The 23,509-nt window shown below is 40.1% G+C and overlaps 1 protein-coding gene across 1 annotated transcript in view; it reads left to right on the top strand.

Moving 5' to 3' along the window:
- Positions 1–23,266, top strand: part of LOC124503955 (acyl-coenzyme A oxidase-like protein) — a 44,339-nt gene extending 21,073 nt beyond the window's left edge. The window contains exons 2-4 of the mRNA XM_047069207.1: positions 5,694–5,803; positions 14,842–14,953; positions 23,147–23,266. Of these exons, the coding sequence (XP_046925163.1) occupies positions 5,694–5,803; positions 14,842–14,953; positions 23,147–23,266 (342 nt within the window). The remainder of the gene's footprint in view (positions 1–5,693; positions 5,804–14,841; positions 14,954–23,146) is intronic.
- The last annotated feature ends 243 nt before the right edge of the window (positions 23,267–23,509 follow it).

Raw genomic sequence — 23,509 nt, 5'->3', positions numbered from 1 at the left:
CCACTTCCTGGCTCATCCTTGTTACATAATGGATGATATCTGGGGGGTTTTCCTAAGACACCATGTTTTCTATTCTAATTGGTTCTCAGGATTTCTGTCTTGGCAGCCGATACCACTTGTTAAGACTTTTTCATCCAAGTTTCACTGTACCTGGCATAAATCAGTGAGGTACTTAGTATATAGAAATGCTAGTTGCTTCATAGGTACCTTGAAAAGCCATTTGACCTAAAAAAAAAATAAGTTTTATTGATGCTATATAATCAGTGTTGCCTGATACATATGATATTCATTATAAATGCATGTTTATGATGTCATTATTCTGCACAATTGCTTAGACTCATAGTTTCCAAATGTTGGCTGTAGATTAGCGTGATTCCTCCTGCAGATGGGATCTTTTTTAAAAGGCAAGAACATGGCTGTTCTGACTACTCAGGCCCCTAGAGTTCCCTTAAGAAAGGGGTTCCTGAGCAGGTGCGCTGGGAATTAATCAAGTATATGGAAGAAAAAGAGTATTCATATTTAGAACCAGAGAACTAACTGTGCAGATAACCACAGAAACAACATGACCACGAAAACAGTCACCTAGAAAGAAATAACATCACAAGTTGTCTTAAGAAAATCTTGTGTAAGTATTCAAAACACCAGACTCAGATAAGGGTGTTAATAGCTTGTATTACAAGATAATATTTCACTTCCCAAAATGATCTACTACTGGGTTCATTTTTCTTTTTCTTTTTTTAAGTTTATTTATTTTGAGACGGGGGAGGGGGAGGGGAGTGTAAATGGGGAAGGGCCACAGAGAGGGAGAGAGGGAGAATCCCAAGCACTGATAGTGCAGAGCCCAGCGTGGGACTTGAACTCGTGAACTGAACCATGAGATCATGACCTGAGTTGAAATCAAGAGTCAGATGCTTAACCGACTGAGGTTCCCTGGATTCATTTTTAAATAATGAAATCTCTACTATAACTAAGATAGTCAATGTGTAAAAATTATATTGAATTTCCTGATTTGGGGTAGTCATTATTACTATGAAAGATATCACTTTGGGAGGAATCTGAGTGATGACCACATAAAACCTCTCTGTACTATGTTAGGTTTTCAACTTTTTGTGGGTCTATAATTATTTTAAAATAGGAAGTTAAAATATTTGTATATGTATGTGTACACACACACACACACACACACACACACACACACACACACACCATAGCATATTATAATGTATTTAGGAGCACATCTATGAGTGAAAACGAGCACATCTTCATGGCACGCCCAGTCAAGATGGTGACTGATCTCTTTGCCTCTCTGGTCATTTATCAAATAAAGTGTTGGAGTTAGAGACTGTAATGCCCAAACAGCATGGTAGCTGATAGCTTTAGTCACTTAATCTTTCACCAAGGGGTATCAACAGCAGGAAATAAACTTGTTTTTACATCATATTTTCTTGTCTCGTGACCTAAAAAAGGAGGAAAGAAGCCAAGAGCCAGGAACAAAAGGGAAAGAAAAGGGAGCAAAGATCCAAAATGACCGATCTGCCAGCGCCCAACTTGTCTGTTTTTTTTTTTTTCCTCTTAAGTTTAGCCCCTGAGCTGGATTATTGTATCATTCTAATTTTAATTCTAGCTAAGGTGAGTTATTTTTTTCCAATTTAGGTTGCTTAAATCTGAAAGGTGGAAGTAATGACAAAAAGGAAAGGAAATGATTAAGGAATGGAGCAGGTTGGATGAGATATTGAAAACAGGAAGGGGATTGATTTATTCATTCATTCATTCAAGAAAGATCCTTCCGCTTTCCATTCCGTGTTGCCCGTTGTCTGACGACATAAGAATGAACCAACTGTGACCTGGAATTTACCTTACAGGCAGTAAAAAGATAAGAAGCCAAGAAACAAGTTGCTTTGCTCTTTATCATCAGGCAGCAATTACTGCTATGAAGGAAAATAGAGGAAGGTAAAGATACAGAAGGGTGGAAATCAGAGAAAGGAATTTTTAATGCTTGGAATGATGTTGCTCTTGTAACACAAGGGATGTGGAATTATAGCCATCATAAATTTAATAGATTAGCAAAAACAAAGAATGTACACTTAATCCTAGCAATGTGTCAGTGAAAGCAAACTTGATCACTGTATAATTTGAATTCTAGTTAAAGTTAGTTAATTTCTCCCCTCCCATTTTTCCCATTGCTGGGAGTGTTTTGATGTTTACACTTGTTTTGTATAGCAGCGGACATAAAAATGTTCATGTCCTTTGACCCATAATACAGTACTGTGATTCTTTTTTTTTTTTTAATTTTTTTTAACGTTTATTTATTTTTGAGACAGAGAGAGACAGAGCATGAACGGGGGAGGGGCAGAGAGAGAGGGAGACACAGAATCGGAAGCAGGCTCCAGGCTCTGAGCCGTCACCCCAGAGCCCGACGCGGGGCTCGAACTCACGGACCGTGAGATCGTGACCTGAGCCGAAGTCGGACGCTCAACCGACTGAGCCACCTAGGTGCCCCTACAGTACTGTGATTCTTAAACGTATTGGACCTAATGCCCTCTTTTTTGTAAACAATATTTTGTAATACCCCCTCTACTATCCTGAAATGAAATCATGGATACTATAACTTATCTGGAGATATAATCTCAAGAATTCAAGACAATATTTCAAAGAAACAAAAGGAATTTGTAATAAACATAACAACACAGTAAGACAATGTCTGGAAGCCAATGCATGGGATTACCATGGCAGCCTCCAGCAGAGACCGAAGCCCAGGGATAGGGACGTGTCACAACTGGGAACATCGACCAGCTTGCATGTCACTGAACGTGGCCTTGAACTTGCATGTGGCCTGAAGCAAGTTCTGTGGCCACCCCTAACTTCAGAGAGCAAGGGACTTTAGTCCTTCCATGGGCCTGGGATGGGAAGAACCTGAAAGCTTTGGTATAAATGAGTTAGGCTCTGGGCTATCAATTGGCTGCATGGGTTTGACCACATGGGTTTTGACAGGACCCTGGATGTGGCACGATCCCCTGCTGGTTAAGACAAGCCAATGAATAATTGCATGACTGGCTCTGCCCAGCATTGCCAATAAAGCTCCCCTAGGCAGATCTGCCTTGACAAGTTTCTAGCATCTTTCTTATAGGCCGGGTGGTCCTTTATAAGGATCTTTGCATCACATGAGGTCACATGATTTATTCTCAGGTAGTAACAACAACAAAAAAGGGACAATGAATGCTATTCGTCTGAATATACTGATATGAAATTAATGACAGTATAAAATTGGAAACAATCTAAATAAGTGAATAGGAATCTTTAATTAGCTGTGATGGTTCCAAACAAAAAATATTGCACAGCCATTAAACAGATAATTAGGATCAGAGACAGCAGTGTGAACCAAAAATATCACTTAAGATATACTGTTGACTGAAAGTATATACAACATTTTATATAATCTCTATAGAAACATAAATGTATCTGAAACAAAGAAGGAAATATTTTTTTTTTCAATATATGAAATTTATTGTCAAATTGGTTTCAATACAACACCCAGTGCTCATCCCAAAAGGTGCCCTCCTCAATACCCATCGCCCACCCTCCCCTCCCTCCCACCCCCCAGCAACCCTCAGTTTGTTCTCAGTTTTTAAGAGTCTCTTATGCTTTGGCTCTCTCCCACTCTAACCTCTTTTTTTTTTTTTTCCTTCCCCTCCTCCATGGGTTTCTGTTAAGTTTCTCAGGATCCACATAAAAGTGAAAACATATGGTATCTGTCTTTCTCTGTATGGCTTATTCCACTTAGCATCACACTCTCCAGTTCCATCCACGTTGCTACAAAGGACCATATTTCGTTCTTTCTCATTGCCATGTAGTACTCCATTGTGTATATAAACCACAATTTCTTTATCCATTCATCAGTTGATGGACATTTCGGCTCTTTCCATAATTTGGCTATTGTTGAGAGTGCTGCTATAAACATTGGGGTACAAGTGCCCCTATGCATCAGTACTCCTGTATCCCTTGGGTAAATTCCTAGCAGTGCTATTGCTGGGTCATAGGGTAGGTCTATTTTTAATTTTCTGAGGAACCTCCACACTGCTTTCCAGAGTGGCTGCACCAATTTTGCATTCCCACCAACAGTGCAAGAGGGTTCCCGTTTCTCCACATCCTCTCCAGCGTCTATAGTCTCCTGATTTGTTCATTTTGGCCACTCTGACTGGCGTGAGGTGATATCTGAGTGTGGTTTTGATTTGTATTTCCCTGATAAGGAGCGACGTTGAGCATCTTTTCATGTGCCTGTTGGCCATCCGGATGTCTTCTTTAGAGAAGTGTCTATTCATATTTTCTGCCCATTTCTTCACTGGGTTATTTGTTTTCCGAGTGTGGAGTTTGGTGAGCTCTTTATAGATTTTGGATACTAGCCCTTTGTCTGATATGTCATTTGCAAATATCTTTTCCCATTCCGTTGGTTGCCTTTTAGTTTTGTTGGTTGTTTCCTTTGCTGTGCAGAAGCCTTTTATCTTCATAAGGTCCCAGTAATTCATTTTTGCTTTTAATTCCCTTGCCTTTGGGGATGTGTCGAGTAAGAGATTGCTACGGCTGAAAGAAGGAAATATTCTAAAGTTAGTTCTGTATGTGATTGAATCACCTATAAATTGCTACCTAACGAATCATCCCAAAATTGAGTAACTTATTTTTTTTTTGATGTTTATTTACTTATTTATTTTTGACAGAGACAGAGCACAACCTGTGAGGGTAGAGAGAGAGAGAGAGAGAGAGGGAGGGAGGGAGGGAGGGAGGGAGGGAGGGAGACACAGACTCAGAACCAGGCTCCAGGCTCTGAGCTGTCAACACAGAGCCAGATGTGGGGCTCAAACCCCAAGCCGTGAGATCATGACCTGAACCAAAGTCGGACACTTCACCCACTGAGCCACCCAGGTGCCCCCCAAATTGAGTAACTTAAAACAGCACACAATTGTTAGCTCCTGGTTCTGTGGGTCAGCAATTTGGGCTGGGTTGGGCTCATATGGTGTCGTTCTTCTGCTGGCCTTGCCTGGCCCCACTCACGCTATGGCAGTCAGCTAGAGGCTTGGCAGGCAAGTTGGTCCAAGGTGGTCTCACCAACACATCTAGCAGTTGCTGCCGACTGTTGGGTGCACCTCTATCTGTAGCAGGCTAGACACGGACATCATTTTTTTTTTTTAACAAAACTGGAAAAGCATGCGGTATGTTAGGGCCGACTTATAACTTTCAAGCTGCCGAGGGGGAGGATTGATGGAGCTTGTTTTATGGGTACATTTTAATACTATTCCCCAAAGGCCTCATCAGCCATAGAATATTAGAGGCAAAAAAGAAAATAGACCATCCATCTGTCTGGTTCAGGGAAGGCAAGTAGGTTTTATTTGAAGTATCGACTCAACTGCTTGGTCCCAGGACTGGCATTAAAGGCTGATGTCTCAGGTGGGCGAGAGAGCAGTAGGTAGTTAGCCAGTTAGGCAAGCTGGCCATAGGGGAGGGATGGACAGTGGGAGCGTAAGCACCACACATTGGCCATGGGAGGCAGAGACCTCCGGAAGGATAGGGTTTGCATTTGATTCCTTTCAAGGAGTTTTCTAGAAGCAACTAGCCCTTCTCTGGCTCCAGCATTTAAAGACACCCTAGCACCTCTTTACATTCTTGACAAATGACTGACAAGTGATAAACTGTCTGCATAGGTTGTGGTGCGGGAACTGCTGGCTCGATATACCAAACAGCATCAAGAGAAGCCACTCTCCCCCGTGTTCCGAGACAGGGCTGAGTCTGGGAGTGACAAGCTGAGAACCAGGTACGTGACTGCTCAGGCTGTGACCATCCTTGGCCCCCAGTGTCTTACTATCGAGCCTGAGTGCATGGAGCCTCGTCGTGGCACAACCACTCTTGTTGAAATTTTTAATATTCCATACGGACGAGCAATGCACGATTGTTGTAGCATCAGTGCTCGTTCACCCACTCCCCAACTTGAGAACCAGAACACCATTAATTCTGTTCTTTCTCCTCCTGTGCCTCCTTCGTTGCGTGTCCACTGTTCCCAGCACTTCAGAGATTTTAATCCTAAGTACCCCCATGAGGTAAGTTACTGTTTCCATTTCACAGATGAGGAAACTGAGGCATAGAGGTTATTTTGCCCATGGTTACTTGCTAGGGAGTGACAGAGCTAGGATTTGAATGCAGGTGGTTTGGCTTCAGGATCCATGCTTTTGCTTGTTTTTATTGATTTTTTTAGTGTTGTCTTTAAGCTTGATAAGTAAGGGGTAGCGTATGTGGTATTCTGTAGCTTCCTGTTTTCACTCTATTTTGTGTCTAAGATTCATCTCAGCTGTTATGTGTGTGGATGAAGAACTGTTCTCTTTGTTTATAATATTTAGTCATGTGTATATGTCCCCATCTACGTAGCCCTTCTAATAACCAACATCAGTGGACATGAGGGTTGTGCTTTTGATATTTTGCACAAAGCTCCCGTGAAAAATCTTGCACGTTTTCTGGGTAATATGTATAAGGGTTTCTACAGGGCCTTCAAATTTAGTTGCTGTGACTCAGAATAAGAAATAAATTTTACATCAACCACTGACGCCCACACATCCATAGAGCTCCCCACTCCACACACACCCCGAGTCAGACAGCACCAAAGCAAACATCTCATGAAACCTTGCTTCTCCTGTTACTCGTAATGGTCTCTGATAGTTTTCAATTTTATTTTTTTAAAAATACTGACCTCAATCCTTTAAACTGATTTCACAACCAATTAGAGATGTGCAATCCGTTGTTTGAAAAACACTCCTCAGTAGTACATAGGAGTGAAAGTGCTGTGTTGTGGGGGGTATACCAGTGTTCAAGTTCACTAGATCAGAACAAATTATTTTTCAGAGTCATTTTGCAGATGTATACCTTCACCGGAAGCATGTGTCCTGTGGAAACATCCTCACCAACATGTGGAATTATCAGTCTTAATCAGCCTTAATACACACACACACACACACACACACACACACACACACACACACGCAAAGATCTCTCACTGTGACTTTAAATTGCATTTTCCTTATTACTGTTAATTAAAGTTGAGCATGCTTTCACAAGTGTATTTGCCACTTTTATTTCCTCTCATGTGAAATGCCTGTCCATGTGTTTTGCCAATCTTTCTTTTTCTTTCTTTTTTTTAATTCTTACTGAGTTTTGTTGTTGTTGTCGTTTTTGTTTTTGTTTTTTATCCTTTGTTGTTACAGATGTTACAACTACCTCCTCCAAGTTTGTGCCTTGTCTTATATTTTCTTTATGGTGCCTTTTAACATAAATTCTTAACTTACTATTGAATTTATCAATCTTTTATATTCCACACTCTGTGCATCTTGTCTACTTTGAGATCATGAAATACCGGTTTGAGCGTTTCACCTTCCACATTTAATTCTCGAGTCCATTAGAGGTTTATGCCTGTAGTGTGAGGAAGGGATCTAACTTCATTTTTTTGCCTCCTGTAGGGATTGTCTGTTGTTCCAGCACCACTTACCAAATTGACTGTCTTTTACTAGTGATCTTCAGTGCCTGCTGTGGCATTCATATAGATTTCTACACATGTGGGAGGCCATTCTGGTGGTGCTTTGTTCCTAGTCTGTTTGTGTATCCTAATCCAACAATACAATACATTGTTGCAGTTATACTAGATTTGTAATTATAACCTTATTGTATCTAAAATATAATTCAGAGGGGCGCCTGGGTGGTTCAGTCAGTTAAGCATCTGACTTCGGCTCAGGACATGACCTCCGGTTCATGGGTTCAAGCCCCATGTCAGCCTCTGTGCTGACAGCTCAGAGCCTGGACCCTGCTTTGGATTCTGTCTTCCTCTCTCTCTGCCCCTCTCCTGCTCACACTGTCTATTTCTCTCTCTCTCTCAAAAATAAATAAACATTAAAAAAATTTGTTTTAATATAATTCAGAGTTGTGTTGACTTTTGCCCTTTCATACAAGTTTTGGAATCAGTTTGTTACATTTCTCAAAAAAAAAAAAAGAGAGAGAGAGAAAGAAAAAAAAAACAAAAAACAAAAACCTGCAGACACAAAAGGAAAATATTCTATGACTGTGGTTTTATGAGGCATCTAGGGTAGTCAGATTCATAGATACAGGAAGTAGAACATGGTTACAAGGGCTGGGAGGAGGAGAGAATGGGTGTTATTATTGAGTGGTACAGAATTTCAATTTGTGATGATGAAAAAGTTCTGGAGAGGGATGGTGGTAAGGGTTGTGCACCATTGTGAATGTACTTAATGCCACTGAACTGTACTCTTGTATAGGGTTAAAATGATTGATTTTATGTGATGTATATCTTACCACAATTTTTAAAAATCTGCTATAATTTTCTTTGAAAGTGTTTTGTCTTATAGCTTTGCAAAAAAATGGACATATTTATAAAACTGACCCTCGTCTCAAAGATTTTCGTTTTCTAAGTGTTTTCCAGAAATTTATAATTTTTTCCATACATAGTACATTCTTTGATAGATTACTAGGTACTTTATGATTTTGTTATTGTAAAAAGAATAGTTTTGAAGTTATGTTTTTTTGTTGCCCGTTTATTATAAATGCAGTTGACTTTTGTCTATAAACCTGATCATAAAAAATATTTCTTCTGGGTCTATAGATTCTTTGAGTGTTTTTTTAACACAGATAAGCACACCATTTGCAAATGATGACTTTTTATGCCTTTCTTTCCACTTTTTATTCCTTTTATTCTTTTTCATGTAGAAGGTGTTCTTTTGTCTTATTCCTGGTTTTAAAAAGACTTAGCTTAACGTTTCACTATTAAGAAGGATATTTGCTGAAGTTTTTGATAGATACACTTTGCTTCCTAAGAAGCTCCACTTACTGTTATTTCTAATACATTTTTTGTCATTAGTAGGTGACAAATTTTATTGATTTTACTGCAAATGATTTTTTTTGCATCTATTGAAATGATCTATTTCTTCCTTAACTTGTTAATGTGATAAATAAGCCTCATAAATCTTTTAATGTTAAACTACTCTTGGATGCTTGAGAAACATTCACTTTTGTTATGCTGCATCGTTGTTTTAATATTTTCCTGAGTTTGGCTTGCTAGTGTTGTTTTAGGGTTTTTGTTTACTTATCGGCCTACTGTTTTCCTTTCTTGTAGTTCCCTGATTTGAATTCATGTCAAGTTTTACTGGTTTCATAAAGCTATTTTGGGAGTAGTTTCTTATTTTGTGGGAGAATTTGATAAGCTATTTGAAAACTATCTGGGCCTGGGGGAATATTTAAACTACTAATTCAATTATAGTTGACCCTTGAACAAAACGGGTTTGAACTACAAAGGGCCACTTACATGCAGACTTTCTTTGATAAACATAATACAGTACTGTAAATGTATTTTCTCTCCCTTATGATTTCCTTTTTTTTTCCTTTTTTAAAAATGTTTCTTTATTTCTGAGAGAGAGAATGACAGATTGCAAGTACAAGAGTGGCAGAGAGAGGAAGACAGACTCTGAAGCAGGCTCCAGGCTCTGAGCTGTCAACCGAGAGCCAACGCGGGGCTGGAACTCACGGACTGTGAGATCATGACCTGAGCCGAAGTCGGACGCTCAACCAACTGAGCCACCCAGGCGCCCCTCCCTTATGATTTTCTTAATAACATTTTCTTTTCTCTAGTTTACTGTACTATAAGAATATAGTATATAATACATATAGCATACAAAATATGTGTTAATTGATCGTTTTTGTTATTGGTGAAGCTTGCAGACAACAGTAGGCTATGAGGAGTTAAGTTTTGGGTGAGTCAGAAGTTATATGCAGATTTTCAAGTGCACAGGGGTCAGGGTCCCAACCCTCATGTTGTTCCAGCATCAAGTGTAGTTTAATTGTTTTAAGACCATTTAGGCTTCCTCTTCTTGTGTCAGTTTTCATAAATAATATTTTCTAAGAATTTATCCACTTAGATTTGAATTTATTTGTATAAGGTTTTTCATACTGTTCACTGATTATCCTTTTAACTTCTGCTAGATCTGTAGTTATGTCCCATTTGTCACTCCTAGAATTAATTTCATGTGCTTTCTCTCTCCTTTTTTGTTGCTTAATCTTACCAGATGGTTGTTTGTTGTTGTTGTTGTTGTTGTTGTTGTTGTTGTTATTTTAAACAACCAACTTTCCTCTTTGTTGATCCTCTCTGCAGTAACTTTGTTTTTTATTTCATTGATCTACGCTCATAAATGTTTTGTTTCCTACTTTTGAGGAGTTTATTGTGCTTTTCAACTTTTGTGCGTTTTTTAAATTGTTATTTTTGTTTGGAGGAAGATTATTGGTCTCCATAACTAAAATGTGTTGAACTAATTTCCAAGGAAACTATTTATTTTAAAATGTCATTTAGGGGTGTCTGGGTGGCTCAGTAGGTTAAGCATCGAACTCTTGATTTCGGGTATGTCATGATCTCATGATTCATGGGATTGAGCCACATATCGGGCTCTGTACTGATAGCATAGATCCTGCTTGGGACTCTCTCTCCCTCTCTCTATGCCCCCCCCCAACCCCTGCCCTGCACTCACTCGCACATGTTCTCTCTCTCTTTCTCTCAAAATAAATAAACTTAAAAAGAAAAGAAAATGTCATTTTATCATCCTGATTTAAAACATGGGAAACGGGTGCCTGGGTGGCTCAGTTGATTAAGTGTCCAACTTCAGCTCAGGTCATGATCTCACAGTTCATGAGTTCGAGCCCTGCGTCGGGCTCTGTGCTGACAGCTTGGAGCCTGGAGCCTGCTTCAGATTCTGTGACTCCTTCCCTGTCTGCCCCTCTCCTGCTCACACTCTGTCTCTCTCTCTCTCAAAAAAATAAAAATAATAAAAATAAATAAAACATGGGAAACACAATAAATAATAGTGTGTGGCACTTTTCATGTCTATTAGCATAAAGTGAAATTAAGAAATATGTAATCTGTCCTTTTTTTTCTTTTTTCTCTCTCCCTTTCTTTCTCTCTTCTTTTCTTTCTCCCTCTCTTTCCTTCCTTCCTTCCTTCATACTGGTCAGGTTCCTGTTTTTTCAAACTCTAATCTATCTTAAAGCTTGAAAACATCAGGTCCCATATTCTAGGACTGTTTCACTTAACTCGTTATTAGTTGCAATGTCTCAATTTGTCCTTGCACATTCTGTAAAGCCACTGCGTCTTTTTAATATTTCTAGCCCTGAGTGGGCAATGGATAGTACTGTTAGCTTCCCCCCCACCCCCAATTCTTCAGTTTGAAAATTATCCAACATATAAGGAGTTGAAAGAACAGTACAACTCCCATCGGAATCAGCTCCATTCATTCAGGAAACTTGTTCCCAAACTGACAGCACATCACCTGCCCTTTCATTTCTTTTCCACATAGCAGAGCAGGGCTCGTTTCCATCATTTTGAAGGCACAGCAGACCCTCACCCATATGCAAATTTATATTCGTGGCAAATTTTCCGGGATAGACTTGAGATGTGCCAAAGGCAGTATTCCACTTGTAAATATTTGGAAAGTTCCAGTCCATTTATTTTTGTCTCACTTATTAACCTCTAAAACAGTATACATCTCTGTCGCACACATCCAGGTTTTACTGATTCAAACCTTGCTCTGGTTTTTATGTATCTTGAGAAAAGCCTTTATCGTCCAACATGTTTTCAGTGCCCTGGGCACTTCTGTCAGTGTCGGTGATGCAGCAGTGACTGTGGGTTCTCAGCCTTCATGGAACCTACAATCAGATGGCGGTCATATTGACAACTCATGAGAGACGTACCCACGAGCAGGCGGGGGCATGAAGAAGGATGGGCTGAGGACTTCCTGGTGCCCTGAAATGCCTCCAAGTAGGCAGTCATTTGTGTGGACACTCAGAAGCTACCCATTCATCTGGACTGTGGGAGGAACTAGTCTCCAGAGACTAGGTGAGGGAGGCAGGGCGTGGCTCTGAGAGTGGCTATAGCTGGTTATGCAAACAGCTGAGTCCTGTCCCCTTGTCCTGATGAATGCTGCCTCTCCCCTCCCCCTGGGACTGCCTCTCCCTCTCTCCCTGGGGCTGCCAGCGGAGCTCTGGCTGCCCTCATCACCCCCATGGATCCTTAGGAGGTGTGGGAGCTGAGGAAGTTGAAGTTCTGCATTATGCTGAAAAGTTTTACCATGTTGTATTATGAACATTTTCAAGTATTGACCAAATTGAAAGACGTGTAGTGAACATTTATAAACCCACCATACAGATTCTACTATTAACATGTTACTGTGCTTGTTATATCACATGTATATCCATGTATCAATTCCTCAGTGCACTTATCAATTCATCTTTTTTTCCCTGATGCATGTCAAACTAAACAGCTGACACCAGCGTACTTCTAAATGATTCAGCATGAACATTATTCACTAGAGTTCAAAATTTGGTTACAGTTTTTTTCTTCCTATGTAGAACTTACACACAATGAAATGCACAAATCTTAACTGTGCATTAGCTAAAGTTTGACAAATGCATATATATACCTGTATAACTCTTGTTAAGTAATAGGTCACTAGCACCACTCCAGAAAGTTCTCTTATGTCCCTTTTCAGTCATTTCCTGTGACCACCTCCCCAGATGCAGCCACCAATCTGATATTTTTCTACCACAGATTAGTTTATCCTGTTTTAGAATTTCGTATAAGTGGAACCATACGGTATGTATTTTTTGTGGCTGGCTTACTAACATGACATAATGCTTTCTGAGATTCATTCATGTTGTCATGTGTTCTAGCTTGTTCCTTTTTTTTGCTGAGTAGTATTCTATTTTACGGATATACTAGGATTTGCTTTCCATTTTCTTATTGATGGAGAGACACATGGGATGTTTTGAATTTTTCATTCTTCTGAGTAGCTCTGCTGTGAATATTCATATGCAAACCTTTTTGTGAAGATATGTTTTTATTTCTCTTAGGTAAATAGTAGGAGTGGAATTGCTGGGTCATAGGGTATGTGTTTCTTTAGTTTTATCAGAAACTATGAGAACTTTTTCCAAAGTGGTTTGCCATTCTACACCTCATCAACAAGTATGAGAGTTCTGGTTGCTCCATATCCTTGTCAACATTTGATGATGTCAGTATTTTAATTATAGTCATTCTGGTGGACATATAATGCTACCTCGCTGTGGTATTCATTTGCATTTCCTTGATGACTGATGATGTGCATTCAAATTTAACTTAAATTTAGAGTCATTTTGACCTTCTTATAAAATACAAGGAGGTTGCCTTTAGCGATAACCCTAATTTTAAGAGTCTTCACAGTTTTTTATGCTGGGTGAGTTCCTAAAGCTATGTGGTGTGGTTGTGCTTGGCGTGTGACTCATGATAGGGAAGGTGGATGAGATCCTCATCCTGTAGCACATGTAGTTCACAACCTCAAGTGGATAGTATTCCACAGTAGACATTACAAAAAAGATAGGTTCTAATAACAAAATTCACAGTCTCTAGGCTTCATAGTAAGTCTCTAGAATGACTGAAACATACTTTTCAATACAATGTGAGAGTTCTTTCACTTTTTGTTAAGTAAACTAGGACAGAAGCTCAACTTTCTAATGACCAGATTCAGAATAAGTATTGATACAAGTTAAATTTCCTGATAATTGGCATGAAAATGACCTCCCATCTTTCCTGTCTACACGGAGGGAAATTATTAATTCAGTGCTTGGCATTCTCAAAAGCACTGTATCAATTGCTTCTTAATGTTTCTCTTATGGCTTCTGATTAAGCAACAACAGCTACTTGTGGGTTTAATTTTAATTAATGAAACTCTAAATTATTTGGGTCTTATGACAACTTATTTTCCAAGAATATGGGGCGAGGGGGCCACAAAGGTGTGGCTAAGTTATGGGAAGCCGTAAGTGTGAATTAAGCCCTTCACTGTCTGTCCAAGTTCCAAAGACAGAAGTTTCATGGGGCAGAGGATGGGAGGGTGCAAAATTAGCACAAAAGGCAGAGCCACATGAAAAGCCTGCAGGGCTTTAAGGGAGACAGGTGTTTTGAGTCTCTTTGTGCCAAAGTCTCTTACCTCCCCTGTGCCTCAGTTTCCTCATTGCCAGATAGGGAAGATAGAACTGACTACCTGCTGAAGAGAGTCATTATCTCTGCAGGACACTCTACCCTGCACTTGCCCACAGCCCGCTCACTGACCTCTTGGCCTCCTCTTTCCTCAAATACAAGTGTTCCCTAAGACAAAACGCGAGCCTGAGCATGTTCTGCCCATGTGACCTTGAGCAGGTTGCTGAAACTTGCTGAGCCTCAGTTTCCCAAACTATACATTGAATAATTATAGTGTCTGCATCGTAGAAATTTTGAGATTGTTGAATAATTCACAGCGGTAATTAGCACAGGTCCTGATACATTATGTATTTAAGAAATGTTAGCCTTTGACAAATACTTTGTGACAGATGTATTTGATGAGCAATAGTCACTTGTAATCATGAGAACAAATGCCCAACAATGGTTGAGAAAATTATCATAAACCCAATGGATGCAAATTATATAGTTCTTAATGAAGAAAGACTATATCAAATATTGACTAACTATCTCTAATACAATAGTAAGTGAAAAGAAGCAGGAAGCCAAATTATCTTTACACCATAAGGACAACCACATACGATAAACTAGAGGCAGGTACCCATCAGAATATCGAAAGAAGCATGAATACAGCGAGTGAGAGAGGTGAAGGGGGCTCAACTGTACTTACACTACTTTTCTATTGGAAAAAAAAATTTATTTTTGACAGAACAAACCCTGTCTGTTTTTCTCAAATTGAATTCTTTGGTGAGGACAAAATAATAATAATGGTCACTGTGTTTTTCCGTCAGTTTCTTGGCATTTGATGTGAACACAGTCGGTAACCTCGCCTTTCTGTTGAAAGCAGTGAAGTTTCGCGAAAGGGCTCTTCGCCGGAGTTTGGTGGCCAGAATTCATTACAAGGTAAAGATACGTTGTGTGTGTGTGTGTGTGTGTGTGTGTGTGTGTGTGTGTGTGTGTGTTTCTTTTTTTCCTTCTGACATGTGTTTAAGGCATATTCTTGCTGGTGAACTATCTGCTAAATGTAGTAGAGGATGAGTCAGGATAATTAGAAGCTTCTGGAAATGGCTGGAGTTCCTACAGGGCATTTGTCTGCCCTGAAAGCCCCGCTTGCTCTGAGGCCCTAATGCTGCTGTTTAACCCTTTTGTGTTGACTTTTCGAATTCCGCCCGCAAGCCATCATTTGGCTACTATCGAACTTGATGACTGGAATAATTTTTAGCCCTTATTGGAATTGAAAAATCATGGTCTCTGTGTTAAATGGACACATTGTTCTCTGGGGGAAAAATGTACATCGGATATATTTAAAAAATAACCACTGGAAGCACCTGAGTGGCTCAGTCAGTTGAGCGTCCGACTTCAGCTCAGGTCACGAGCTCATAGTTCGTGAGTTCGCGCTCTGTGCTGACAGCACAGAGTCTGGAGCCCACTTTGAGTTTTGTGTCTCCCTCTCTCTCCACCCCTCTCCTGCTCATGCTCGCTCTCTCTCTCTCTCAAAAACAAACATTAAAAAATTTTAAAAAGGGAACAATTTTACTCATTTGGCCTTTCTTAAACTTATTCAAAGACATGCTCTATAGGACATTTAAAAAAATCAAAATTAATAGCTCCAACATAAGGAGGCCAAGATATAAAAGGATTTGTGGTCCCCCTAAATCCAACCAATAAGTAGGTGTTTTTTTAAAACTAGTTACAAAGTTCAGGGGTGCCTGGGTGGTTCAGTCGGTTAAGTGCCTGACTTCGGCTCAGGTCATGATCTCGCCGTTCCCAAGTTAAAGCCCCACGATGGGCTCTGTACTGACAGCACAGAGCCCGCTTCAGATCCTCTGTACCCCTCACTCTCTGCCCCTCCCCCTTCTTGTACTCTGTCTCTCTCAAAAATACAAGAAACATTTCAAAAAAATTAAAAAAAAAGAGTTGCGAAGTTCAGAATCTAAAAATGTGTTTTGGGGAAAAACATGAATTAAAAAAATTTGACTCACTGGTTCTACTCTAAATAGATTGGGTTTATAATATATTTCAAGGTGAGATAGAAGCTAGAGTAAAAACATGCTCAATCTCTTACTTTAATTGCAGGGTAGGCAAAAGACACTGTTTTGTTCTGACTTTGATCATTAAAGGAACCTAGGTTAAGATACGTCTCATTACATTGAAAGTTAATATGAGTACCAAACACAGGATGCCTGTTACCCAAATCGCTACAGAAGACACAGCAAAGATAAATAAACGACCAGAAGCTTGTGTAATCAGAGGCAGAGCAAGGAACAAATTAGAAAGCATGTTCTTAGGGGCCTTAAAGATTCCCCAGTGCTGCTTTTTTTTTTTTTTTTTTTTTTGCTCTGCCTGCATCATGGCGAGAGGGCTGTTTTAAGAGGGCTCCTTGGTTTGAGACTTTCTCCAGGATTGCTTCTCGAAATCTGTTTCCTGATCATTGTGACATCCCCTTGACTCTTGGCTGATTTGGCTAAGTGCAAGTCCTCTGTCTCTGGCCCCAAAAGATTAACAATTTGGTCTTCAACTGCACTGATCTGGTAATTCCTTGACAACACCTTTTCCATTACAATATGATCCCTAAATTCAATCCACAAAAAATCATGGGAGAGGCATCTTCTCATACATTTCCATTATAAAGAGACTTAAATCCCTCCAGCATCCGCCTCTAAAATGTAGAGCATTAGATTTAAAATGGCCTATAAAATGAATGAGTTTTAGTTCTCCTAATGAAAGCATAGATGCTTAGTTTAGAAATAAATCTAATTATATACATTTTATATAGAAAAATCTAATTATATATGTAGATGTATACTTATATACATCAAAACATAAATGATTTTTAAAAAAAAATACAGATTGGGCAACAGCAAGATATTTTCAGATGTCTTTCAGAAGGTTGGTGTTTTAGTCTACTTGGGCTGTCATAACAAAACACCACAGATTGGTTGGCTAAACAATAGGAATTTATTTTCTCACAGTTGTGGAGGCTAGAAGTTTAAGGCCAAGGTGTCAGCAGGGTTGATTTCCTCTGAGGTCTTCCCCATGGCTTCCAAATGGCTGCCCTCTTGATGTCTTTTCACACGATTCTCCCTCTGTGCATGCCCTTCCTGGTGTCTGTTCCTCTTCTAAGTATATCAGTCAGACTAGACTGGGGCCCCATCCTAATGGCCTCATTTTAACTTAATCACCTCTTTAAAGACTTTATCTCCAAAGAGCATCACATTCTGAGGTGCTGCAGATTGAGAGTTTCAAGTATGGATTTTGGAGGAAACATAATTCACCTCATAACCGTTAGTGATGTTGATCTTACAAAAAACGCAAAAGTGTGAAACGGTACACAGCCAAATTGATGATGCTATAACTGTGAACTTTTATGTGCCAAATAACATATATCTGTGGTAGCCAGCTTCCAACGTACCCCCAAGAATCTTTCCCTCTTGGTATTTACCCCCTTGCGTAGTCCTTTCCCATATTGTACCAGAATTGGTCTGTGTGACATACAGCAGAAGTGATAACATGTCCCCTCTGAGATGAGATTACTAAAAAAACAAACAAACATGGTGACTTCCATGTTGGTCACTGTGTTGCTCATTCTTTCTCTCTTTCTTGGATTACCCAGTCTGTGGGAAACCTTGTCTTAAGTTTTAACTGACTTAAGTTTTAACCTGGAGATACATGACGCCAGAACCGCCCTGCTAAGCAGCATCTGCATTCCTGACTTCCAGAAACTCTGTGAATAATGAGCGTTTGTTTTAATCTGTTAAATTGGGGGGCAATGTGTTACAGAGTAATAGATACCTCACACAGATTTGGGCACCTCAAGCTATGTGATGATGTAACCAAAACTCAAAATGTGGGTGTGGTCTTGGAACCAGGAGTGAGCTCAGAGAAGAGTCTTAGAGAAGAAGAGCTCAATAGAAGCCTAAAATACCTTGAAGAAATTGTTCATAGAAGCCGTCTGGGCTTTGATAAAGCTGTGGGTGGGGACTTACAGGAAAGTGAGTAAATATTATTGGAAACTGGAGGAAAGGGGATTCTTGCTATGGAGCGGCAGAACTTAAGCAACACTGTTGTGTCTGTAGTGATACAGAAAGTAGAAAACATACCTCAGCGCCTGAAAGTGTCCACAGGGCCTGCTTTCTTCTGGCTGCTTAGAGCACAACGCCAAAAGACAGAGAGAAGCTGAAGGAAACAGTGTTTAACAGGAAGGAACTAAGACTTGCCGTGGTTTTGAAGATTCCCAGGCTCACCATGTTGTAATTCGTTTCTTGTGGCTGCCATGACAAAGTACCACAGGGGTGGTTCCTGGCAACTGGTATTCCTTGGCTTGTCTCCGCATCACTCCAATCTCTGCTTCTGTCACCGTGTGGCCTTCTTCAGTCTGTGTGTCTATGTCTTCTTTTCTTCTTATGGGGACACCGAGTCATATGGACTGAGGCCGACCCTACTCCAAGGATGACCTCATCTTAACTTGCAAAGACCCTATTTCCAAATAAGGTGTCATTCACAGATACTGGGGATTAGTGCTTCAATATATATTTTTGGAAGACCTAATCCTACCCAAAAGAAACATAGAAGATGGCTTCAGAGCAAAGATATAATCCAGAGCACTCTCAGGAATGCACGGTCGAAAGATAAAGCCCAAGATGTAAGTGAAATCCTTTTAAGAACTGGGAAAGATCAAAGATGGGTCTTCAGTAGGGCAAAAGGCCCTCTGAAGAGATTAAGGGTACGCCTCACAGATCTTTTCAGTCCAACTGTAGGCTTCTAGGGTGCTTTTAAAGGCATCCTTCTTTAGCCTTCTCCACACCCCAAAGGCCTATCTCAAAGAGATTTGTGGGTATGGATTTTTTTTGTCTAATGGACTGAACCCCCAAAAAGATTCACAGAAGATGTATAAGGTTTCTAAGAGAATTATATCAGTCACAGTTTTCAGTTTGTGCTGAAAGGTACAGAGATAGCACAAAATGAATAGAGCCTTTGGGCCATGAAACTTCTACAAGCTGAGAGCAGGCTGAGAAAACTATTCAGTCACAAAGATGTGGACCTTTCATGATAATGGAAAGGATGCCTCAGAGGAAAAAAACCAAGGGCTGTGGAGAATAAAAACAGCTGGACATGGGTAGGACTGAATCTTAATTAAAAAAAAAAAAAAACTTCTGACATTTGATCAGCTGGATTTCAGAATTTCTTTTTTTTTTTTTTAATTTTTTTTAATGTTTATTTATTTTTGAGACAGAGAGAGGCAGAGCATGAACGGGGGAGGGTCAGAGAGAGAGGGAGACACAGAATCGGAAGCAGGCTCCAGGCTCTGGGCCATCATCAGCCCAGAGCCCGACGCGGGGCTCGAACTCACGGACCGTGAGATCATGACCTGAGCTGAAGTCGGACGCTTAACCGACTGAGCCACCCAGGCGCCCCAAGGATTTCAGAATTTCTATGGATCACTGACCCCTTTATTCCTCTCATTTTCTTCCCTTTTGAGCATGAATATGTATAGTGGTTATCCAGTCCTCTCCCACTATTGTATATTGGCCATGTACAGCCAGATACAGATAACTTGTCTCTTTAAAGCCTTCAAATCAGTTTTTAAGAGACTCTTAAAAACTGAGAACAATCTGGGGGTTGATGGGGGGTGGGAGGGAGGGGAGGGTGGGTGACGGGTATTGAGGAAGGCACCTGTTGGGATGAGCACTGGGTGCTGTATGAAAACCAATTTGACAATAAATTTTATATTTAAAATTTTTTTTTTCAACGTTTATTTATTTTTGGGACAGAGAGAGACAGAGCATGAATGGGGGAGGGGCAGAGAGAGAGGGAGACACAGAACTGGAAACAGGCTCCAGGCTCTGAGCCATCAGCCCAGAGCCCGACGCGGGGCTCGAACTCACGGACCGCAAGATCGTGACCTGGCTGAAGTCGGACGCTTAACCGACTGCGCCACCCAGGCGCCCCATATTTAAAAAAAAGCCTTCAAATCAAAAGGAACTGTACTTAAGGAGTGACGTCTTGGAAACCTAATCTGTACCCAGGCTAGACTTAGATGATGGGATTCTGGGATTTGAATCACTGCTGTAATGGGATGAGATTTTTGTGGCCCTTGGGAAGGGATGAGGATGGGCTGTGATAGAATCCAAGATGGCCTTCAAGGATCCCTCCCTCCTGCTACTCACATCCTTATACATTGTGCCAGAGCTGGTCTGTGCAACCAATAGAATACAGTAGAAGTAATGGGATGTCCCTTCTGAGATCGTGTTAAAAAGACACCATGGCTTCTGTCTTAGTTTCTTTCTCTCTGTCTCTCCCTCACTCTGAGGGAAACCATGTCATGAGCAAGAACTTTGGCAAAGAACTGAACCGTCTTGACAAAAGCTATGTGAATGAGCGTGGAGGTGCCTCTTCCAGCCATATTCAGATATTCAGAGACAACAGGGACCAGGGCAGTCAACAACTTGACTGGAGCCTCCTGAGGGCCTGAACCAAGAGCACCCACTCAAGACATGCCCAGATTCCTAAGCCTCAGGAGCCATGTCAGATAACAAAAGTTTCTTTGTTTTAAGATGCTAAATTTGGAGATAATCTGTCGTACAGCAATAGATAACTAATACGGCATCTGCAAGCAAAAATTGTTTAAGAGCTTCGGCATTGATACACACATTTTTTGAAGCAAAATACAAAAGGAGTTTGTAATGTTTTAATCAATATTTCCACTTAATAAAATGAGACGGCATTCTTTCTTTGTCAATAAGAGCATGATTGTATGATATTCTAATGCTTCTTGGGTTTCAGTTTACATTACAGACAGTGCCACTAGGAACATTCTTAACAGTGTGCAGTTTTTAGGCTTTACATACTGCCACATTGTTCTCCACAAATGTTGAAGCAGATTGTACTTCCCCAGCCATGCATTTCTCCACATTCATTTTCCTAACACTTTATTTCTCCAGCTTTCTAACTTTTTTATCGTCAGGATTTGGGAGTCTGTCATCTTCTCTTTGTATTTTTATTTTACTGACATTAGAAACATAGGTCCACTGCAAAATACCTACTTTTTATTCTGTTTTCGGCATGGTATTTAGATGCTCCCTGGTACTTTACTGAATTTTCACAGCCATTTTTTACTTATAATTGTTCTCTGCAAGAGAGCAAATTGTTCATGAGTATTGATTTTCTAATTTTGAGAAAAGAAAATTTGCACCCACACGTGTTTTCTGAACATAAAAGAAAATCAGGCACATGGCATGGCAAGGAAATACAAGGGTTTTCAAATCAGACAAATATATTTTACTGCTTCTGAGCCTCTGCTTCTATAGCTATACATTTGGGATAATAAGAGTGGACATAATATAAACTTGCTGCAAGGATGGAATAAGGTAGAACATGGAAGAAGAAGGAGAAGGAGGAGAAGAAGGAGAAGAAGAACTTTTTAAAAATAATAAACATTGCCCTCATGTTAATTATCTTAGCTGCTATCATTAAAATGTAACTATTTTAATGGTCAATTTAAATATTCATTGAGCAGAACAATTTTCTAGGGCTTAAGCATGGGAAGACCACAAATTATTAAGATATGCTTCTGCCTTAGGATAAGTCCGCTAGTTTTAACCCATGAAAGTGAAATAACTTAAGTGCTAAATTATGCCAAAGCCTACAAGCTTAGAGGAAAGAATATTGACTTCTATATCTTAGTTTGTATTTTTGATTCAGCTGTTTATTCAGCTAGCTGTATGTTGGTTTATGTCTACCTACATTAATTTGGTATATCTTGAAATAAAACAATCTGTTCAGTAATTTGAACATCTAATTTACTAGATTAAATTAGAGCTGGGACAGTAGTCTTTGTGCAATGTCCAAAGGTGGGTGATTTCATCTAGAATGCCAAGATCTTGTAAAAACAATCCTGTGATTTGGTTCAGAATCGTTTAAAGGGGTGAAAATATGAATGGGCTTCAGAAATTTGTTTTTCTTCTTCATTTTTTGTAATGCTCTTTTTATTTTAGAGTTACTTAGCCAACCCTCTTCTCACATTAGATAGCCTATCTGCCTCCTACCCAGAATTAAACTGAAAATAGGGCCAGGAAGTGTCCTTCAGTGTGCTGGTGGCCATAAAGGGAGCACAGCCCCATAGCTTCCCTTAGAAGCCCCCCTTCTCCAATTTTCCAAAGCCGTGCTGCAAATCTCGCTCATCAAGACTGCTACATCATTTTCCCGTTAGTGGGAAGAAAAAGTAAACTCGTAAACAATGGCTTGTCGCTTTGAGAATATTCTATTAAGGACTTATGTCATTGTATGGAGAAAAAGCTATGGGGAAAAATATAGACCCTCCGTAAACAATATGTTTAACAAATGACTGTTTACTTCCAAATATACATAACAAACATTGGGTAGGTAGAGGGATGTGAATCCAGATCGGGTGATAGTTCTAGTTCACTGGGAGCTGATTCGTGTTCCATGTCTTAGCACCTGTAACCTTCTTCTACCACACTGGTAGACCCCCACTTCAGGGTGTGTAAGAATGACCTGGAAAAGAGTGATTTTACAAATCTGATTCATGGTGCCCTCCACCACACTGCAAGTCTGAGTTAAAGTGAAAAGGGAAGCAGTCTGCCGATGAACATTATGAATCATTCTCAAGATCCAGGGGCAGTAAACTAACTTGGAAACAACTACCCTAAGTTATTTTTCCTTATTCAGAGTTTGAGATTTGGATGGAGAAGAATTGGTGAGGAGGCTGGGAATAAGGTTATCAGAGATGTGACTTTCTAGAGCTTTCTGTATATGGTTTTTTACTGTTGTGGTCAGCGCGTCACCTGACTGCGTGTGTGTGTGTGTGTGTGTGTGCCTTTAAAACTCTTAATTTAGATCTTGAAAACATAATAAAGCCAGAGTACTTCTGTAAAGACTCTCTTTCTAACAGATGATGCCAGCTACTTTGTTTGTTATAATTTTAGACTGACGGCATCTTTGCTCAGGTCACCAGGTTGGGGTTTGGAATCTTATCTGAGTCCTTGTCTGTGCAAAATGGGAGCTGTGTTAGGCATTGGATGGCATACACATGGCTGGTGCTGCAGGTAGGGCTGTAATGATGTCCATCGGTCACAGGTCCTCGGGAGCTTTGGTCACCAGGTAGCTGGTAGATCCGGAGAGGATCTTGGAACTGCTATCGTCGACAAGCCCAAAGAGAGCAAAAACTCTGGTGCCGGCTTGTTTGTGCTTCTCTGAGAGTTTGAGGGTCGGGAGAGGGAACAAGAGAGTGACAGCAGCTGGCTTGTGTTTGTTACATTTTTAAAAGCCAATACAGTGGCCTGAATAGCAGATGTTTTACTAAAAATCTCATAGCACAGAAATGCCAAGAGCTTTGTTCCAGAGACAGATCATCAAAGCTAGGAAACAGGATTAGAAACCAAATTTCCTGAGTTCATACTTTGCATTGATATTGATGCATCTTCTTACTCAAGTTGAATT

The sequence above is a fragment of the Lynx rufus genome, unplaced genomic scaffold (assembly GCF_022079265.1).
Source record: "Lynx rufus isolate CCGP_SWC_20201006 ecotype Redwood Valley unplaced genomic scaffold, mLynRuf1.p SCAF_8, whole genome shotgun sequence".
In the NCBI taxonomy this organism is placed as follows: Eukaryota; Metazoa; Chordata; class Mammalia; order Carnivora; family Felidae; genus Lynx; species Lynx rufus.
Note: the sequence above shows the minus strand (reverse complement) of the source record. Positions and strands in the feature narration are given on the sequence as shown.